The 22102-nt window shown below is 38.3% G+C and overlaps 1 protein-coding gene across 1 annotated transcript in view; it reads right to left on the reverse strand.

Annotated features, from left to right (window-relative positions):
- Positions 1-27: 27 nt before the first annotated feature.
- Positions 28-22102, reverse strand: part of CCDC150 (coiled-coil domain containing 150) — a 32854-nt gene continuing 10779 nt past the window's right edge. The window contains exons 10-26 of the mRNA XM_070933285.1: positions 21255-21362; positions 18636-18760; positions 18275-18443; positions 17450-17518; positions 16774-16866; positions 12795-12902; positions 9004-9132; positions 8630-8799; positions 8255-8345; positions 7373-7542; positions 6463-6589; positions 4985-5179; positions 3559-3627; positions 3331-3471; positions 3021-3107; positions 2614-2727; positions 28-1448 (exon numbers count right to left, since the gene is read on the reverse strand). Coding sequence (XP_070789386.1) covers positions 1344-1448; positions 2614-2727; positions 3021-3107; positions 3331-3471; positions 3559-3627; positions 4985-5179; positions 6463-6589; positions 7373-7542; positions 8255-8345; positions 8630-8799; positions 9004-9132; positions 12795-12902; positions 16774-16866; positions 17450-17518; positions 18275-18443; positions 18636-18760; positions 21255-21362 — 2070 coding nt within the window. The 3' untranslated portion in view covers positions 28-1343. The remainder of the gene's footprint in view (positions 1449-2613; positions 2728-3020; positions 3108-3330; positions 3472-3558; positions 3628-4984; positions 5180-6462; positions 6590-7372; positions 7543-8254; positions 8346-8629; positions 8800-9003; positions 9133-12794; positions 12903-16773; positions 16867-17449; positions 17519-18274; positions 18444-18635; positions 18761-21254; positions 21363-22102) is intronic.

A 22102-nucleotide genomic window follows, 5' to 3' on the forward strand; every position in this document is an offset into this window, starting at 1 on the left:
GAACAACAAAATACAAACTGCAACTGTTATAAAAAAATGTTTTATTCTTAAAAACAAATTCCACACCCCTACAAGATATATAGCATGCTTATATACTATACAGTGGTTATCTGCAACAGAGAAAGTTCAAAAATATATAATTGTTATCCATGATTTATGGTAATCTTCCTCAATCCGGATTCCCTTGTCATTTCTATATCTGAATACCAGTTACCAGATCATTGCTGAAAATTCTGGGAGTTGACGTCTGGAGGACACTGAGGTAAGGAAAGGTTGATTTAGGGTGAAAATATTTGGAAAGATCAGTTGTTTTGATATTTATGAACCAATTCCTAGTAAGACTTTTATTTGAAAGTCTCAGCAAATATTTTATAGTTTGGTGAATTGTCAAATGACATACTTGTTTAAGGTTTTTTTTAAATGAAATGCTGATTTTGTACTTCATGTACATAAATATGAAAATCACCAATGTTATAAAGGACTACTAACTTTCTGGATTTCATATTGTTTTCTCACCTCATACTGAATAGTTCAATTCCTAAATAATGATGGATGAGGATTAGGACAAGCAGGTAAGAGCAGATATAAAATATTTTTGTGTGAAAAAGTTGATCGAATTATGAATTTTGTTACTATAATTTTAGTATGAAAGTATTTCTGTCACATCTTTCCTCTCATGGCAGTTTATCTCGGGAGGTGATGCATTTGCTCAAACTATACCTTGTATTGAGAGAACTCAAGAAGACCACCCTTTGTGAAAAATGTATTTGGATGCCAGCCTTACTTTCTATAAAATTTAACCTGGTCAAGGCTTCAGACCTGCCACTTAAAAAGAAAGAAATCCAAATAGTTTTCCTTTCTTGAATTATAAATAAAGCATAACTGTTAATATACAAGATATACAAATCATATCAAAGTTTATAATGTGTATATAACAAGGTTAATTCTGTACACTTATCCCCTGTGTAGATTTGAATCGTATGTGTAACTTTAAAAATGGAAGTTATTCGCTCAAGAAGAGTTTAAGATTGAGGCACATAATTTATTTTTAATAAAACTTGAAGTTTTCCGGTCTGAAAAGTTCCACAGAAGCATTTTAAAGACTTGGTAGTTGAAACCTAGTGCCTAAAGTTTAGAGGACTTTGCTTCATTAGTGTAGAGCATTCCTAGTTCATACAAGCTCTCCTCTGTTAACATCAGTATGTGGAGGACCACGCTGAAATGATCTACCATTTGGCTCCTTCCAGGTACATCACAATTCCTGGGGCCCTAGAGCTGAGACATGATGTTCACAGGTGCAGGGTCATCTTTTACATCCTGGAACCTCCTGGGTAAGCAGGTCATCAATTATTTTGTTCTGTTAAATATTTTCTGGAGATGAGCTTCAGGTGATTTTTGGTCTCCCACCGCTTCAGGCAGGCCTGGCTAGGGATCTTCACTGGCTTATTCTGTTGATAGAATATTTGGTCAAAGCTGAGGATTATCAGAAAATGTCAAATCTACTGAGGACATCATACTTTGATTCTAATATGACCAAAATGAAATATGTATCTGCTAAAACTAACATTTACTTGAGAACCAAAACTCTAGTTAGTACATCTCCACAGTGAACATTCTTGGGAGAAATTAAGAAACAGAGCTATCAATCTTAATTTTCAGAATATTTTTTTCTTTAAAATAGCTGTAGGTGAAACTTAAATTATACCTTAAATCAGATTTTTTTTAAGCTGGGAAAGCAATTGATTAGGACCAACGAATATGAGCAAATGAACCATGGCTGATATAAAAGCACAATTTACAATTTTGCCAACTTTTTCCTCTAGCCCAGTAAGTCATGTCTCATTTTCCTCAAGCCTTAAAAAGTTGACCCTAACCTCAATTCTAGATTTTTGAAGTAGTCTCAGGTAAGGGGAGGGTGATCCAAGAAATGAACTTCACTCATGTTAAACGCAACTGATAGGTACTCAGTTTTTTTTTCTTGTTTCATATATGAATGATGATACAATATAGTAAATGTTCCAAATTGGAGGTAAGTTGTATTTTTTTCTGTGCATAAAACTTCTAGCTTTTGAAGAGACTTGAGAAGTCCAATGTCAATAGTGTGCGGTTTCCATTCTCAGGTTATGAAATCTGCATTTGTTGAATCTGTTCCCTCAGGCAAGTCTTATAATCAGCTGGAAATCATATCTTTGGTGAATCCTTCAGTGTTTCCTAAACTTTATTTTAGTTAAACTCTGTGTATCTCTTTAGTAGAAGTATGTTTTCTACAGTCTTCTTTGCAATGATCAGCACTGAATTTTAACAGCTACTGATATTGGTGTCTACTGTTCACCTCTGGGAACAGTCCTAGACTGGATTGCATACTGTGCCAATGTTTGTTCCCTCTTCGTTGACTGAATATATGGTACTTAATGAATTCCCACAACACACTGACACATGAACCGGTTTCACATTAAAATGGCTGAATTCACAGAACATGAAGTTAAGGCCAAACAAGCCATACCATGGCTTAGCTTGATGTGCGAAGTCAGCTGCTCTCAAATGGCATGGTATATACTATGACATGAAATAAACAGCAAGTATTTCATTTGTGGACATTGTTCCAATACTGACCTCCTCTTCACTTTCTTCATCCAGTTTTGGTTTTCGGTTTTTGACTAGCTCCCGCTGCAGACAGTCAAACTTGGACTTGAACCAGTGATGAGCTTCTTCTAGGTTAGCAGAGATCTAAGGCAGAGAAAGGATATCAGAAATGAAATACTGCATATTTATTAAAAAGAGTGGCGTTTTCCTAGGCCTTCACATCAGTAATTGATAATATATAAGTATTGGAATACTGGTAAGTTCCTAAACTTTAAATCAAATCATAAAATTTGCTCTTACTTCAGTAATGAGATGTTCAGAAATGCCAAGCCAATTTTACTCTGATTTGTAAAACTAATTCCTTTCCAAGCATAGTAATTTCAAGCAAAATGGCAACTCTGCCCCAGGATTTTTCCCCTCTTTGTCTATGCATCTACCTGTTGAGACTCAATGCTGGCTTCTTTTAGTTTCTCTTCAGTAGCCGCCTTGCATTTCTTGAGCTCCTTAATGGTATCTTCCAAAGTCTAAAGGAGAAAAAAAAAAAAAAAAAAAACCCAAACAAAATAAAACATTATTTATTCTTCTACAGTAATTTCAATATGATTTAAGATCAATGCTAAGAGACATTGCTTTCTATCAAGCAAAAGGACAGAAAAAGAGGAACATTAGACATGCCACTAGCTGTTACTAAAGGCAAAATATTAACATACTCAGTTGAAATAAACTATGAGCTCAAAAGAGGCTTACTCGGCACTCTTCTTCAAACTGTTTCCGCTTCTTCCTTTCTTCTTCCAGCTGATTTTCCATCACTTGCTGATTTTTGGCCAGTTGCTGCATCTCACTTTGTAGGCTTGTTAGTTCGGTAGCAAATTGTTTGATACTATGGGACTAGAAAAAAGAAGAATGAGATTCCGTGATCAAATCTAGCATTTTAGTTTAGCCAATACTTAACTTGCTACAAAAAGTTGATGCTACCTGCTCGTAGTTTTTCTTCTGGTATAAGTCCTTCAGCTCTTCCATTTGCCTCAATTCCAATTCAATCTCCTGAAAGTATTTCACAACAATGAGAAGAAAGCATCCAGACGAAACGATAGTGTCTGCTCTCTCCTGCCAGACACCCAAACTCCAAAGTATTCATTCTGTTTTCAGGCTGCTGCATAAAGCAAGCAGGCAGGAATTTCAATTTTACAGTGCTCCAGAGCACTGCTCCAGAGTGAAGAAAATTCAAAAAATAAAAGACTGCTCCAGGGCTGTCTTCTAGAATGTCCTCAGAAATAAATAAATTTAAAAAATGGCACAGAGATCTGGAGGAAGAAAATCATATTACTTTGCACTGGCCCCACCATATCTAGGAATGTCAAGACCTTTTCTGTAGTATAAGGGGCCTTAATAGCTGCATAGCTGGGAACCTTTTTCACTAGCCCTTCTTCTGATGTGAGATGCAAGATACTAAAGGCCCAGAATTTTAGTGATACCGCTAGAGGCCCCAAGCACATTTCCTCATTGCCACTTGCTCCTATTTACCACTTCACCTAAAGTATTTCAAACAAGCAGAAATTCTGAAAAGAAATCCATGATAGGAATCTCAAAAATACAGGTTTTGTAAGTTATGCGACTTTAAACCAGTTCGTAAACTAGGCTCAGACTATTAGAAAGGCTCCTCCTTTTTCCTTTTCAGGAAATTGGAAGCTGCAAATATTATTGTGATCCTGACCAGGCTTGCCCAGAGAAAGTAGAAACATCAAACCCAGGCTTTGCTCTTCACTTTGCCTGGATCAGCTGCCAGCAATCAGTTGCAGTACCAACAACAATGGAAAGCTGCAATTAAAATTTAGCTATTAAAACTACGCTGTGTATGAATTTCTTGCCCCATCCCACCCTAACTCTAATGAAATCATGAATTTTGCTCATGATGAACAGGCCATACCCACTCATTTATCCTTTCTGGCTGTCACAGTACTGCCAGGTTTCCCACACTCTGCAGAAAACTATGATTGACTTTATTAATCTAAATCCTCTTTGGAGAGAAAATGCACACTTTTTACCTTCAAAAAACGTAGTTTTTCTCAGCACCACTAAAGCGCAAGCCATTTCACAGGTAGAGATTTTGCATCCAGACCACATTCTACTGTTTTATTTAAAACATGGGTGTTGAACTTGTGGCGTTACGTTGCTATCACGTGATGTTTTGTGACTTTTTTCTTCGCAGAGCTAGGTGTGGGCATGGCCTGCCCGTGAAGCATTCAGCCTGTGGGCTGCCAGTTTGACACCCCTGCTCTAAAACTTCCATTCTAACTTTACATATGATGTCCCACTGATAACAGCTGCAGCAAAAGTAGATGCAGGCTATACAAAAAACTATTTTCAAAGAAGGCAAAGGAAACCAAATCCATCAGCTTACCTTGATTTTTTCTGCATTGTGTGTATTGTTGGTCTTGGAGTTGAAGTACTGGGTGATTAGTATTTTCTGCTTTTTTACCTTCTCCTTCTGATTTGTCAATGCGGCTTCCAGGTCTATCACTTTTGCCCGCAGTTCTTTGTTGCAGCGTAGTATTTCTGCGGACTTAGAGCAGGCCTCTTCAAGAGCTTTTTTAACCTATCGGGTAGAGACAGAGGCAATTCATATTCATCTGAAAAAATGCAGAAGATAAAGGCCATGTCTGAATTCTTACTTTGTCCCTTCACTCTAAAAGCTCATAGATTTTGGTTTCCTACTTGGAGAATAATTTTTATCTGGCTTGTTTAGTGATATAAAGCTTTTCTAGAGTATTAGGAATCTCTGCTCAAATCCTAGACTCTTTCTGTTAGATGTATTGCATCACTCATAACTGGCATGCAGAAGATTCTGAAACAGTCAATGGTCTCTCCTTATTAAAGAGTGTGTGACATAAACCAGGCTTAACTGCATCTTCTTAATACCACTGATATGAATCCCAAAGGAAGCATGTTACAGGTACCACTTGAGTTAAGACCATTTGTTCAGCAACCGTTCAAAATTACAGCAGCGCTGAAGGAACTTACGACCATTCCCAAAGTTCAGGTTGCCAAGTTCAGAACCCAGGTGGCCAAGCATCTGACAATCACATGATTGCCATTTACAACCTTCCCTACTGGCTGCTCCAGAGTGTCACTGGGGAAGCTGGCAGGGAAGGTCACGAGTCACTAAGCTATATCTCTCTTCCCCCCCTCCCCCATGGCCTTTCTTTACTTGCCTGCACTGCAGACTCCTTGCCTCCTGCAATTGCACCTACCCTTTAGCCTCTTTCTGCAACTTCCTTGTAATTGCACATACATATTCTATGCTCTCCTTCCATTAATTCCCTGTGATTGCATACATCCTGTGCACTCTTTTCATGGCCGCCCTGTGATTGCACACATGCACGCACTTTCTATGGTGTCCCTGCAATTGTACACATGCTTGCACCCTGCTTCCATGGCCTCCTTGCGATTGCACTCAGGCACTCACCTTCATGTCCTTTTTCCATGGCCTCCCTACAATTGGATGTATGCCACGTCCTCATTCTCCAGCCTTTCTAACTTGTGCTGCACCAAGCATCTTCTGGCTCGCCCGTAGACTGTGCCAGGCCTCCCCGCCATGGCACCTCCATGTTCCCTACCTGGGACTCCCTCTGCTTTCCGCTTAATGATCTGTTAACTGGGACTGCCTGGATTGTCAGTGATTGCTAAGTGATGAGGTCATATGACATTGTACTTTATGACTGTATTACTCAGTGATGGTAATCCTGGTCTCAAATATTGCCGTAACTGAAGGACTATCTATTGCAACTAGCATGCAATGAAGACATAGGACCATTATTTTATTTCTTATTGGAGTAGAATCTATCAAGAACTCACTTCACAGCCCTTCCCTTTCCTCACCTCAGCTGATTCTTTTTGGGCTGATTTCTTCGCTACCTCTCGTTCAGTCTGAAACTGTTTCTTCAGGGTCTCCAGACGATCCGCATAGAACTTTGTCTCCCGCTTGGTTTCTTCAATGAGCTGGTCCCTTTGAGGAGGGAAAAGGAATTCTTACAGGACATCAGTCCCATCTCTTCAGTTTTGAAAATACAATCCTCAAATAGGCAAAAGAGCTTATTCCAAAGTGTACATGAGATTTTCTCTTCTTTTCATTTTGTTTTTTGCCAATCCCTCCAAGGCAAAGGCAGCCTTCTGAACGCTTGGGATAAGAGGGTGGTTTTTTTGGGGAGGACCTCTGGGGATTAATTAGTTCCAATAGATTTATGTTTATAATTGGATTGTAAAATTCAATTTTATTGTATTATCTTTATGATGTTGTATATTATCTAGAGCAGGAGTGTCAAACTCAAGGCCCGCGGGCCGGATCCGGCCCACATGGTGCTTAAATCTGGCCTGCGTGGCTGGCCTGGAAATAGCAAAGGACCAGCCCATGGTGCCTCTGATGCCCCCCCGTGCCCCATTTTTGCCCTTGACAGTCTCCTGCAGCAGGGCACTGCTGGCCAAAATGGGCACGGGTGTCCACGTGAGGCCCCTCCGCACCCCATTTTCGGTCTGGATGGCATCCTGCACCACTTTGCTGGCCAAAACAGGGAGCGGGGGCTCGCGTGGCTCCCCGGTGCCCTGTTTTGGCTGGCAAAGTGTTGCAGGCGGCCATCCAGGCCTCTATCCCGTTTCCCCCCCCCCCCCCGCCCAGCCCGCCCACTGAGAACTACAATGCTGATCTGGCCCTTGAAGAAATTCAGTTTGACACCCCTGACCTAGAGGTTCTTAAAGCAGAGGGAAATGCATATATAAGTAAACAAAATCTGACCTGCATTGTACTAATTGCTGGCATTCTGCTTCTTTGCTTTCCAGCTCATCTTGAACAAGAGAGAGTTTGCTTTCCAAGGCACTATTGGTCTGCAGAGTTTGCTCTAAATTTTGGATAAGTTTCTTCTTGTCCAGCTTGGAGGTTTCCAGGGATTTACGAAGTGAGTTCAACTTTCATAGTACGGAAGAAAGCACATGGGGACAAAAATTGTGTGAAATATAGCCAATTACTAGAAAACCAATGTGCCCAAAGATGCTTCACTTGGCATTTGCCAGGCTTCCTGCACCAACTATATTTCATATATTTAAAATGCTTCATGTAGCCATAACTGCATTTGCTCTGGCAACCATTTTGTGAACGGGCATTGCCCTCCCAACAGTCAGTTTGCAAAATGCCAGGCTAGAAAGCAGGAAACTATGAGTTCAAGTCCCACCTTGGCCATGAAAGCCAGCTGGGTGACTTTGGACCAGTCACTTGCTCTGAACCCAACTCACCTCACAGGGTTCTTGTTGTGGGGAAAATAGGAGGAGGAAGGTGTGGATATGTTTGCTACCTTGAGTCATTTGTAAAAATAATAATAATAATTATATATTTGATTTATATATTTATATTCTGCAATCCTCCCTCCCAAAAAACAAAAAAAATAAAAGAGGGCCTGGGAACATCTTTATTACAATTAGTGTCAACCACTTACCCTGTTATCTACTTCACACTGTAAATGGCAACACAAAGAGTAAGCACAGCTAAAAGAGCCTTCCATTTCAACCAAATTCTATCAATACTTCATCAACAGAGAATGTCATTTGTCTTATCAACAACATCCCAAATCCCAAACTGAACAGACTGTCTATTTTAGTCACTGGGAGTTGCTTTGCTTTTTACCTTCGCATTCCGCTGGGAGTCCAAAGCTAGCTTGTTCTGATATTCTTCCAGCTCTTCTTCCAGCGTCTGAATTCTTTGCTCGTTCTGGGTCCTACATATGAGAAGTAGCCCCAAAAATGGGTGTACTGAGAGAATGTGCTTGTGTTTTTCCCCCCAAAAAATCTCAAATATTGCCTAGTACTTCAGAAGATTTTTTTAAGCAAGCTCATATTTGCTGAAATAGAATATCTTGAAACATTTCCTAACAAATCCTGATATTGTATATTTGACTTTTTTTCAAAGTGGACACTAATGGTATTCTACCACACACATAAAAACCATTCAGTTGGCCATACTGAGCAATATATAAAGTGGAAGGATGGCAAGCTCATTTACCTATCTTTCTTCAAGCCAGCAATATCAGAATCTTTGTGATCCAATTCAATCTGCACCTTTTCCAGAGCTACCTGCATCTTGTTATGAGAAGCCAACACATTTTGTAGAATTGTGGTCATTTTGATGTTATCTTCCTTCGATTCTTCCAGCTTGCGTTGTAGATTTGCCAGCTGTAGAGTAACAACATGGCAAGCAATGAGCAATTGGTGTAACAACTATTTTGCATGTCCCAGGCATAGACCAGGGGCAGTGTACTTGTTTTTACAAACAAATGGTCCTAGATGAAGAGTATCAGACAATGCGCTTGTAAACATCTCATCCTTTGAAAACCTGGAAAACTGTAGCTGCCACACAGAATAGACAAGTTGTGTTACCTTGCGCTTCTCTCTTTCTTCAATGGCACCTATTTGCCCTCTGAGCTTCTGGTTCTCTCTTAATGCGTCATCATGGGATTTGACTGACAAAGAAAGAGCTTCCTCTCTACAGACAAGGAGAGACTGTGTCTTTTATGAAAAAGAGAGAGAGAGAGAAAAATGTTATTTTTCTAAATGCCAGGAACTAGTCTCTAGGGGGAAAAATGTTACCCTCAATTTTGTGCAAATAAATCAGTAATTCAACAGTAAAGAGAGACTGGAATATTCAGAACTAGTTACCATTCCACATATATCCATGAGCCACAGAAAATGTTCAAACATCATTTGAAAAACAACAACAATTAGCAACCTAAATACAATCATTTTTCAAGACAATTTAATCTTATGGTTAATATTAGGAAATGAATTCCCCCACCTAATTTTACCAGAAAAGTACTCAACGCATTTTTTTAATCATAAAAGATGCCAAAGCACAAAGGAGATGTAGACTAATTGCTGACACAAAATACTGTATATTACAATTAAAAGCGGATAACATGTTATCAACTACTAGTGTGTGGTATAATAATAAACTGTCCTACTGTTTCTATCCACTGCCCATGGAATGTTATTATTCTCTCTTATAGAACTAACTGTAGGATAAAACAATCACAATGCCAAATAATAAAGTAACATACAAAGTGCAAAGTATAGCTTAAAGTAATTATTAAAAACTAGCAATGGAACCAAATTTCAATTTAAACAAAACCAGATTTCTTTAATAGCTACACACTCCCTAGTTTAAGGATGAGTTTGATGTAACACTTCTGTAAACATGAACTTTTAATGGATTAAACTATCCTCTAGTTTCACAGGTGAATGACATAAGATATGTTTCCTTAACACTCTCGGCTCTTAATGTAACACTTTCACTTCTCAAATTCCAGGCAGAATATATCATCTTCTATTTTTATCTATATTATGATTTTTTTAAATTACATTAGTCCCTTAGAGAAAATTTTCAAATCAAATTTCTGAATCATACACTCTATGTACAGTATGTGTGGGGAAGAGACAGAGACTGAAATGAACCAGGCTGTTGTTCAAAATCAGGTGTGAATAAGAACATATGAATGGATGTGGTCTCACACACACACACACACACACACACACACAGGTCTAGTATAGGCTAGTGCTTCTAGGGATGAGAAAGAATGACTGATCCAATGATATCCAGCTGGCTTCCCAGCCTAAGGTAAAAATAGAACCTGAATCTCCCTACTTATATATGATTGGTTGCTGATATCCTCTTTCTGCATATTGCGGTTTTAAACTCACCCTCTGGAGATCTGTTCCCTCACTAACTACATCCCTGTCAGTTTCTAATTGTTTGCGGGTCCTGATTTTTCTTCTACGCTCCAGCTTTTCATCCACAGCCATGGCAGCTTTGAAGAAATCACACCGAGAGGCTCTGCGATTATCACCGCAGTCAGAGACAGATTCCCTTCCAGGCAGATCAGTCATGAAACGAACTCTACGTGTTGGAGAATACAGGGCAGAAGTTTGTTCCCTAGATTCCAAGTTGTCCTTTATGTCACAGGCCAGGCATGACCTAAAATGGTTACTGGACTTCTGCTGCCAGCAATTTTCTGAAGACTTTCTTTTTTTAAGAGGCATTTTCGCTATAAACTTTGTGGCTTAAGGAGAAATAAAAATCCTGGAGAAGGCTGATCAAGTTTCAAAAGAGTGGTGTCCATTTTCAAATACAGATTCTTATCCCCAACTACATACTGTTTTAAAAAGCTGTTACATTATTGAGGTCTGAAGGGAGCCATTTTAAATCTGATTTTGTTCCCTTTCCCCATCAATGGCTGTTGAAAAGTTCTATGCTCAACAGCCCTTCTTATTCAAAGGTAAATCTGTATGTTCTCTCCCATATCATAGAAATGCTGGGACATCACTCTGTTCCATTTGTGATGTCATGAGACTCCTCCTCTTTGGTCAGAATGTAATTTAAACAGTGTAATATTGCACAATCCACTTTCTGCAATGCACAAATTAAGTGAAAAAATTGTGCAGATTGACGAATTGAATTAAATTTAACTCATTCTTTTTTTTTTTCTTTTCAAAATAGCAACATTGAGATCTGCAATGGTATGTCCTGGGAGGTTAAAATGCTCTGATATTACTTGATATACCCTATTTTGAGTCGTGATATCAATTTGTGTCTGTTAATTATTTTGTTTTAAAATAAACTCAGAAAACCTTCCCTGCATAAGAAAAAAATAGAACTTGGGTCTCCCTACTTCTATATGATTGCTCCATCTATTTCTCCAAAATGTGTTTTAATACTCTTAAATTATGACTTATTATTTCCATTCAAAAATCATCCATGGTAAATCAAAACTGTCAATATATGTATTAATTTAGTATTGTAAATTTTACCAACAGGAAATATATATATTAATATAAATGATTATTTTACTATGTATAATGTATCTACATTTGATCTTGTAGCATTTAAAGTCTCAAAAATCATAAACAAATATAATTCCAAGCAGTTTGTCCCCTCCCTCTTCCCCCCCCAAAAAAACCCTCGCAAGTTTTTCTTGTTTCCAAGAAGTTGATCCTTGTGGCAACCAAAGGCTACTTCCACTTTCTTGGCTCCAAAAGTGTTTCATGTTTATAGAAATAAAAGATATTTATTAGTTTACAAATGGCTGACTGAACATTTAATTCAGAGGGATAAAATACTGGCAGAGGGATGATAACTTTTTAAACGCAAGAGTCTATCTAAATGCACTGCTGGTAAATTGGTGTAGGGTTTGAAGAAACCTAGGTGGTGAGGCAGCAAAGTACAACATTAAACCCTGAAGGAGGACTGCAAAGATCCAGATTTAAATCTATTGGATATGGAGCTCCCTGGATGACTTCAAGCCAGTCACTTACTCTCTTCAACCCAACCTGTTTTATAAAATTGTTATAGAAGGGTAAAATTAGAGATCTCCATGGATGCTGTCATAGAAAATGTGGGATTTAACTGCAATAATAAATAATTTACAGGAAAGGAACAAAGACATAAAACCAAAATCTAACATATATATTGCTATAGATAGCTAAAACACTATAGACCAGGGATGTCAAACTCAAGGCCCACGGGCTGGATCTGACCCATGGGGTGCTTAGATCTGGTCTAGGGGGCCACCTTGGAAACAGCAAAGGACTGGCCCGTGGTGCATCTGCCAGCAAAAATGGAGCTCAGGAGGGCCATGTGCGCCCCCAGGTCTTGTTTTCGGCCGTGACAGCCTCCTGCAGTCCTCTACCAGCAAAAACAGAGCAGAGGACTGCAGGAGGCCGTTGCGGCTGAAAACGGGGCCCAGGGCTCCATTTCGCTGGCAGCGGACGAGCAAAACAAATTAAAAACAAAACAAAAGGAGAAATGTTTCCCCTTTTGCATTTGAGCATGCAAGAAGGGACAGGAAAGCGAAAGAGGAAAGACAGAAGAAAATGAATGAAAGATGGGAAGAAAACTAAGGAGAGGAAAAGGGAGACGAAAGAAGAAAGAAAAAGAAGGGAAGGAAGGAAGGAAATTATAATGAGAGGGAGGGAGGGAGGGACTGAGGGAAGTCCTGTCTTAGCACTTGCCACCACAGGTGTTCCTGACACGAGTGATGTTGAGCTGACCACACCCACCTTGGCCATCACCCCTCCGGGTCCCCCGAGGTCAAACACTACCCTAAAGCAGCCCCCAATGAAATCGAGTTTGACACCCCTGCTATAGATGCTTTATGTCTATGACATTTATGGAGTACCTGATCATATTCAGCCTTCAGGGCTATACAAAATGTGCGCAGCTGATTATTTTCTGATTGCACATATATGAGGGACTGCAGTTCTTCTTCCAGTTGTTGAACTTTCAGCTAGGGGAAATGAAAGATTGCTTTCAGGTTAAACATTTTCTAAAATGTCTGGAGAAACTTATGAACAGAATCCCACAGAATCTACAAGTAAATTGCAAAAGGTTATGCTATAAGATTATAAAAAGTCAGATTCCAATAGGTGAAATCAAAATAGTCTATAATATATCAGCAGGTAATTGTTGTGTTATTTAAATACATCTATTCCTCATGATGTCATATACTTTTGCACACATAGGCATATGCCTTATTTTTTACTGAGCATCCTCTCTAACTCTCCTTGTAATATTAAAGCGACTGTCATTTCAGTACAGTCCATTAAAATTACAGGCAGTCCTCATTTAACGTCTGATCGGACTTAATGACAGTGCTGAACAAGTGGCACTCACATTCAGTCCTCAAAGTTTTGTTTGTCATAGCACCTCCAGAGTCATGAAGTTTCATTTCAGCCACTGGTCCTCACTTCCATTTGCCATAGTGTTGCACAGACATATGACTGTGATTTGTCACCTTCCCTGCCAACTTCCCACAAGCAAAGTCAATGGAGAAGTTGGCAAGAACTCAAAAGCCACCATCACGAGTCACTTAATGACTAGCTTAACAAAGACAACTAGGACTGCCTTTGCTAAGCAGTGCAGTCACATGGTTAGTTATTCAATGTATGACTGCACTGCTTAACAAGAGTTTTACGTTCCAATTAGCATTGAAAACCTCTAAGGTGATATTTTTAAGTAAAAGCATTTATAGGATTACAGTATCAATTGTGACATTATCAATTTAATGACTAAAATGTCACTATTCCTAGGTATGTCTTCACTCTTATTTATTTCCTGTTCCTCTTCTTGTCATCCGAAAATATTCATCATCTCCTAGACAACATAACCAAGTCATTTTTTAAAATTTATGTACCACAGGAATGATTGACTTTGCATCTACAAAGCCTATCTTTTAATTTATCTCCTACGCGAGCTGCACTGGCTCCCGGTGGTCTTCCGGGTGCGATTCAAGGTGTTAGTTATCACCTTTAAAGCGCTCCATGGCTTAGGACCTGGGTACCTACGAGACCGTCTTTTGCCACCAATAGCCTCCCACCGACCAGTTCGTTCTCACAGGGAGGGACTACTCAGGGTACCGTCAGTCAAATTATGTCGACTGGCGACTCCCAGGGGGAGGGCCTTCTCTGTGGGGGCTCCAACCCTTTGGAATGAACTGCCCCCGGAGATACGGAATATCCCTGATCTCCGTGCTTTCCGCCGTGCCCTCAAGACCCTGATGTTCCAACAGGCAGGGCTAAACATACAAACATGCAAATGATTTTTTAAATGTTATCTAATTCTGGGTTTTATTTAATTGACCAAACTAAGTAACAATTTTAATTAGCAATTTTATGATGTTTGTGTGTCTATATTTTTCTTGACTGTACACCGCCTTGAGTCCTACGGGAGAAAGGCGGTATAGAAATATAATAAATAAATAAATAATAAATAAATAAATTTCTATTCTTTGTTTAGTTTTCAGGCCTATAAGCTGTTTGTTTATAATATGTTTCAAACAAAAAACAGCAGTTGGAAATTAATGAAAGAACCGGAAAGAGATATTTCAGATAATGTTCAAGTACTCCAGAAGTGCCACAGAAGCACTTTCTATGCTGTAGGTGTAATTTTTTAAAGTCTGAGAATCAGATTGGTGAAGTTAGGGAACAGCCCTTGCTCTTGTCTTAAAATCAAGAATGGCTTTAAACACTGCAGCAATGGGATGAACTATAACACTTAAAGTGGGGATCACATACAGATTTCTCATTCCTGGCTTTAAAAGCAAACTTCCCCAAAAATGTTTTTAAGCATTCAAGCCAACTGTCTTTTTTTACAACATTTCATAACATACAAATCTAGTAAAAATTCTAAGATATCAGAAGCAATTATTATTTCTCTTTTTTCCCTTTAAAAAAGTTTGAGAATACATTTTTTTAAAAAGACACCAGAGGCACAGTCTAGCATGCTTCAGCCTGAAGGGGTCTTTTTTTAAAATTTATGGACACATTTATGAGTTGTCTTCATGCAGAGCAGGATTCATTGATAGAAAGCACAATATGGTTCAAGCATTCTCAAAAATAGATTTTATTCCTCCCACTCATCTCCAGAAATAAAAAGAAGATTGTTCAGGAGGGCAGCAGCAGAAGTGTCTCTAAAGGGATTATGCTGAAAAACAGTATCAATCTAATGATCAGGAGAAAGTAAGAGAAGGTGAATAGGAAGCTCAAGAATGATCCTCCTTTCAACAGTTCCTGAATTTTCTCTTTAGCATATGCCCCTTTTTGTTATCTTTTAACTTTTCAAACTTGTTTTACTGGCTGATAGGCCAGTCATTGTCTTATGCTCTCTAAGCTAAAGCACGTGGCTTTCCCCAGTCAGGCTTAGAAATTTCTATCTCCTCACTCTTTTTCTTTGCTTTCATTCAGCTGTGATTCCAGTGTCTTTAGCAAATGGTGAAGAAATGAAGCAATCATAAATTTTCACCATTAGACTGAAGCATAATAAAAGAGAAAACACTGGTTATCAAGATGAAAACAGAGGAGCCTGCTCTCTGTAAACCAAGGATATCAAAACTACAGTTTGGGTAGTTAGGCCTTCCATTCTGGAGATATCTATAGTAAATGTTTCTTTTCTCCAAAACATTGATTCAATTTATTTATTGAAGTATTTATAGTTTGCCCTAAGAATCTCAGGGTGCGTCACTACCCATAAACTCAAAAAAAAAATATTTTAAACACTCTTCTTCCCATATCTCAATCTAAAACTCACAAGAGTTTTAGATGCCAAAATATATCCAAAAAATTGTATTTGGGTTATCTGCAGTACTGTATATACAGTAATACTTTTTAAAAATTAGCCATATATCCCATATACATTTGCAGATACACCCACCTGTGGATAATTAACCAAAAAACTATCAAAAATATGCCACTCACAGATAAGGTGAAAATTAAAAAGCTACAAAAATGTCAATGTTACCTTATCTTTAGGTGGCACATTTTTAATTTTTTTTTTTTTTTTTTTTTTTACATTTTGAGGGTTGGTGATCTGCAGATGGGCTTATATGAGAGTATAGATTATTTCTCAATTTCAGCAATGTTAAGATGTTTGGACTTCGAGTCCCAGAATTCTCTTGTCAGGATACTGGCTGGAGAATTCTGGAGTTGAAGTCCACCTATCTTAACTCAGATGATAATAAGGTTCTGTATGCTCTTCATATTATTGCATAAATAGACAACTGCATTGCTTTTTGAGAAGAAAAGCTGAATAGGTTGCACATAAAAGTAACCATTGTTATTGAGTCAGCTCCATTCCCTTGTAGTAAGGGAATCAGTTTCCTGTACTATAAAAAGAAATTCAAGGATTTATGTGGAGTCTCATTAAGGGAACCAGAAGTAAGAGAAGATAATGGCCCAGAACACCTTAGTTCAAGTCACATCCTGACTGCAGAATCTCACTTCAATGCTGACCACAGCATAATGCCCAATAAAACTGAGAGAACAAGCAGGCTGCTGGGTTAACACAGCAATGTCCTCTAACAACAATGAACCTGCAGAGTTGACAGGAAACAGGTGAAAGGTTATCACTAAACGTCTCTTTGTCTGAGACAGAAGACCAGTCCTGAACGTAAAACTAAAATGGGGAACTAAGTTAAATGAAACAGATGCTGTGAAAACTGCAGATATGATTAAAATAAACCTTTACTTCCAATGACACTGCAAAAAAGTATTGATTTCTTTCAACATTCCTTTTTGTTGAGAGTTGTTTTTTTATTGGAGGAGAAGAGAGATCATCAAATGACTTTATATTTTATGCTATGTTGTACTTTTTCAGTTACATACCTTTTGGTGCTTAAGTGCAGCATCCTGCTCCAGAAATTCCCTTTTTTCTTTCTCTAGTGCTTTCACTGATTCTTGCAGATAATTAATTTCCAACTTAAAAAGGAAACAAAGACTACATTTCAGGTGCCATAAAATATGGTTAATTGTTCACAGTTTGAACCATCTGGTAAATGAAACATATCTAGATAGTTCTCTACCAGCAGAGGGAGCCAGATAATTCCTAGTTATATACAGCATCAGGTATTAACATCTAAAATTACTAAAAATGACAAATAATTAGTCTCCTATTTATAAACATCAGCTTAAAATTAATATCTTTAATGTGGTTATCATGCATTTATCTAGAAAAATATATTGTTTTTTAAAAAAGATGTTTACATGTTTAGCTAATTGTAGAACTTAGTAACACAAAAAAGACCCACTGCTGACAAAGAATTTTAAAATAACCTTAACCAACTGGATCATTTCACCAAATAAGTGTTTGAACTAAATCTTGAACTAAATAGAGGTTAAAAGCAATAGGCCAGGTTTAGGGGTGCTTCCTATGTTTTTCCAAGTTTATTCCAAGCAAATCTGGATCTACAACCCAATGAACTGCAAATCAATTGACAGACTTACGGTAACTGTTGGCCAACAAGAACCTCAATACTTTCAACGCTTGTATATAATGCTGTACCTTTTTTTCCGTTAGTTCGGTTTCCAACTTTTCAATAGTTCTTCTTGTTTCTTGTATTGTTTGCTGCGACTGCCATTAAGAATTAAAATAGTTTTTTACCAAACACTTCAAGGAAAATCTAATTTATTATAGGTATTTTTCTTGATGTACATTAGGAATGGTTATTTTTGTAAAATTAGCAACAACTCATCAAATACCATGCAGACTTTACTGGTTTTCTATGCTATTTTCTAGCATAGAAAATTTTTTATTTAAATTTTATTTAAAAAATCTAGCACGGAAGTATTCTTTTCAGTCAATTCAAATCTTCATATACTGTCAGTACAGGTAGTCCTCAACTTACAGTCATTTGCTTAGTGACCATTCAAAGTTACAACAGCACTGAAAAAAGTGACTTATGACCAATTTTCACACTGATGACCATTGCAGCATTCTCCCTGGTCACATGATCAAAATTCAGATGCTTGGCAACTGGCATGTATTTATGGCATTGACAGTTGCAAAGTCAATGGAGGAAGCCAGATTCACTTAATGACTTAATGATTCACTTAACAACTGTGGCAAGAAAGGTCGTAAAATGGGACAAAATTAACTTAATAATTATCTTACTTACCAATGGAAATTTTGGCCTCATTTGCAGTTGTAAGTAAAGGACCACCTGTATGTGCCATTTTGGTACTGGTATATTATACAAAGCAGCAAACATCTTCTTGGTTTTTTTACTAAGATTCCAAATACAAGTCTGCCTCTCTCTAATGAACATGTAATGTCCTTCTGACAGAAATGTGGATTTTACCGTAAAACCACAATAAATAGCCACTATACCTCTTCTTCAAGTATCTTTTTCTCATTCAGCAAAGAATTTCGCTCCTGTATAATTGTCTCCAATTCATTTTGGGTCTGGGAAACTGTACGCTCCAGGCGGGCTTTTTCATAGACAATTTCTTTGCTGTCCCTCTTCTTGCATTCAGCATGCTCAGTTCGCAAGTCTTCTCTGCAGAATAAACACAACTGTGTGGCAGTCCTGTTATCCTCTACATTCTTCAAAAATTTCAGAAGACAGTGCAAGAAGCTGAATAAGGTATAGCTTGTGCTAAACTAAGGGACAAATACAGAAAACAGCAGGACAGGAAAGAAAGCAGGTCACACTTGGGAAACAACCACACAAATTTCAATTGCCTCTCACAGTTCTTTCTCGAGCTGAGCTTTTTCTTTCTGCACAACCTGCAGCTCTCCTGTAACACTGGCTCGAGCATTATCCAAAATCAAGTCTTGTTCCTTCAGTTTCTGATGCATTTTTTCCTCTTCCATCTTAATGGGAAAAAAAAAAAAAAAAGAATTTATGAACATGTAGGTAACAGTAATGACAGCCAGTTCAGTCTAGTGTTTAAGGCACCAGGCTAGAAACCAAGAGACTGAGTTCCAGTCCTGCCTTAGCAATGAAAGCCGGCTGGGTGGCTATGGTCCTATGGTCCGTCTCTCTCAGCCACACCCAACTCACAGGGTTGTTGTGGTGGGGGAAATCAGAGGATGTTTGCTACCTTGTTACCATATTTTCCGGTGTATAAGATGACTTTTTAACACATGAAAATCTTCTCAAAAGTCGGGGGTCGTCTTATACGCCGGGTGTCGTTCTCCTGTAACCAGGCAGACCAGCCTGAAAGGTTCTGACGAGCCTTAAATGGCTCTGGCGATCCAAGCTCTGACGATCCCAGTTGAGTTGCCTGCTAATCAGGCAACACAGCTGGGATCGCCAGAGCCATGTAAAAGGAAAAAAGTTTTCCCCCTCCAGCTTGCTTACCTTAGCTGCTAGTCGCAACGCTTGCCTTGCTTCGCTTGCCTGAATCCATTCCATCAGCAAGGCACTCCCAAGCAGGCAGGGAGTTGTGGACTTCAACTCCCAGAATTCCTCAGCCAGCAAAACAAAGCTGGCTGAGGAATTCTGGGAGTTGAAGTCTACAAGTCTTAAAGTTGCCAAGGTTGGAGACCCCTGTTCTATTGGGTAAGTTTTTTCCCCTTTAGGAGCTTTAAAAAAAATAGTTAATTGGGGTTTTTTTTAGTTGTTCTTTTTTAGACCTAGCCATTTAAAGTTTAGGAAGTTTTAAATTTAGTTTTCATATAAAAATAAAAATAAAATAAAATAAAATATTTGTGCAGCTTTCTGAGATTTAGTGTGTTTCTGTAGTGTTTCACTCTAACTACACAAACACATAAAATCTCACAAAGCTGTATGTGGAATTTTGTGTGTGTAAAGTGTGAAAGTTGGGTTTTTGGGCTTTTTGTGGTTGTGTGAGGTTCCTGCTTGTTGCAGGGGCCATTTTGGGTCTAGCACAGCTGCTTTTACATTGTGGGTGAGCCAGTTGATGTTTTTTAATTGTTATTTGGTGTGCGTTGGAAGAGGGGTAGTCTTATACAGCAAGTATAGCCCAAACCCTATATTTTAACAGGAAAAGTTGGGGGTCGTCTTATATGCCCAGTCGTCTTATACGCCGGAAAATACGGTATTTATATAATAACAAAGGCAGGATAAAAATCAACCAATCAACCAACCAAACAGTTATATCTGCTGTATCAGCTATGACCATTCTGAATTGGCAGGCAGTGCTCAGAGTAGCTCATGCTTTAATTTCCTCTCCATGGAGCTGCTTTGAACACCATCCAGAAGCTTGAACTGGTGCAGGTTAACATCTAACACTCCTATGTCCAGAATGCACTGATTGCTAGTTGGCTTCAAGTGCAATTCAAGGTCTAGAATTCTTCAAAGCCCTTTATGGTTCAGGACTTGGATATCTTTGGCCTGCCTCCTCACAGTTGCACCTGCCCATCCAAAAAGACTGAACAGGGCAAGCTTGCTTCAGGTCCCTTCTCTAGAGGGTCCAGAAGTTGAGCTTCTCAGTTGCAGCCCTCTTCACTAGAATAGTTTACTTCCTGAGATCAAAATAGCCCAACCCTGCTGAGTTTTACAAAAAATATAAAAAAAATGCTTTTTTAAAAAAAAGCTCTGGGAAGGAAACTTGAATGAATTTGGGGCCCACTTGACTTGTGTTTGAATGCTTATGGTTCTTCAGTGGCCATGGTAATTTTTGGTAATTGACAGATGATCTAATATTGTTTTGCTAATTTAATTTTTTTTATTAAAGGAAAGGAATGGAATCTATTCAGAATCCCTCTGCATTGGAGCAACAAATGCTAAGCAAGCAAGGAAACAGAACATAAATAAAAGTATGAAATGATGAACTAGTTTCCAAAACAAACTAGATCAGCACTTCCCCAGCTTTATTTCCCTTCTGTTTCCAACTTCACAATGAATAAACAAAGCCTGACATTAGCAGAAATGAGGAGCCAGCAATTCTTTGCTTAACTTTTCTTTCAGCAAGTTTTTTAGTTTATTTATTATTATTTTTCAACTTTTTGAACTGCCTATCTCCCTCAAAAAGGGGATCCTGTGCAATATACAATGCAATGTTTGTGAGACTGCTACAAGACAGATCTCAAACATCAGCAGTATCTATGTTCTCCCTTTCTTCCTTCATAGATTTTAACAATATATTCTGATGGAGACTTCTTGAAATCTCAGCTATTTAAACAAATACACAGGTTCTTCTTTGTCTACCACATTGTTTCTATCTAGTTGATCTATTACAAAACATGGCTGGATTCTTATCTATACAGCCACCCAGAATCACATTAACAGATGGGTGGCCATATGAATAAAATTTTAAAAAGGCTAGGCCATGCACCTGAAGCTAACTATTGACTCTTTTTAACGGACAACTTACTATATATATTAAAATGTGCTCCATACCTGAAGGGCAGCCTGATGATCTGAAGTAAGTTGAGCATTTTCCTCAGTAGCTTTTTGAAGAGCATCATTTAGTTCTGTGCACTGTTGAGCCAACTGCTGATTAAGTTTCTGAAAAAGAAAACAGATTTTCTGCAGCAATAGACACAAGTTCCCTGACAAGATAACTAGTTTTGGCTTCCACCTTTAAATAAAACAGTATACATCTAGTCCTGGGGTTTTGTTCATAGATGGGTGATAGGTATTGTTTCTTATATTTTACCTATAAGAATCTTCCCAGGCTGCTTCTCTTCTTTTGACAATAAATGGATAAGATTCCATGAAATTGAAGGGTGTGTGTGTGTCTGTCAATCCTAGGTCCCTTGCAGCTATGCAACCACCACCACCACCCCGCTTGATCCTGGTTCCCCCCTTCCATCCTCCTTGCCTGGCTGATAGTTTCCCAAAGTTCAGAAGTAAAGTTTTGTGATGACCATTTCCTACTCTTTGACCAGTAAATCTCACATCCCCAATTTTCCTAAGAACTGAAAACTCCTTTCTCAGAAGCAAATTAGAACAGCACATAGAAAAAAATACTCAGATTTTATAAACATTTGTCTCTTGTGCCCTATATATAGGTAGTCTGCATTTAGCAATTGCCTCACTTAGCAACCATTTACAATTACCATGAAAAATAAAATTACAACCAGTTCTTACATTTACAACCTTCACTGGTCTATAAAGCAAAGGAAAGCTGAATCATAAGCACTGTTTATTCCTTTTCTTAATGACCAAATTGCCAGTCCCAGTTATAGACACTAAAAGAGGACTACCAGTAATTTAAGACAAGCTTGTAATAACAGGAATATTTC

Source organism: Pituophis catenifer, unplaced genomic scaffold (genome assembly GCF_029215685.1).
Source record: "Pituophis catenifer annectens isolate HBS135680 unplaced genomic scaffold, rPitCat1.0.hap2 SCAF_1, whole genome shotgun sequence".
Taxonomy (NCBI): Eukaryota; Metazoa; Chordata; class Lepidosauria; order Squamata; family Colubridae; genus Pituophis; species Pituophis catenifer.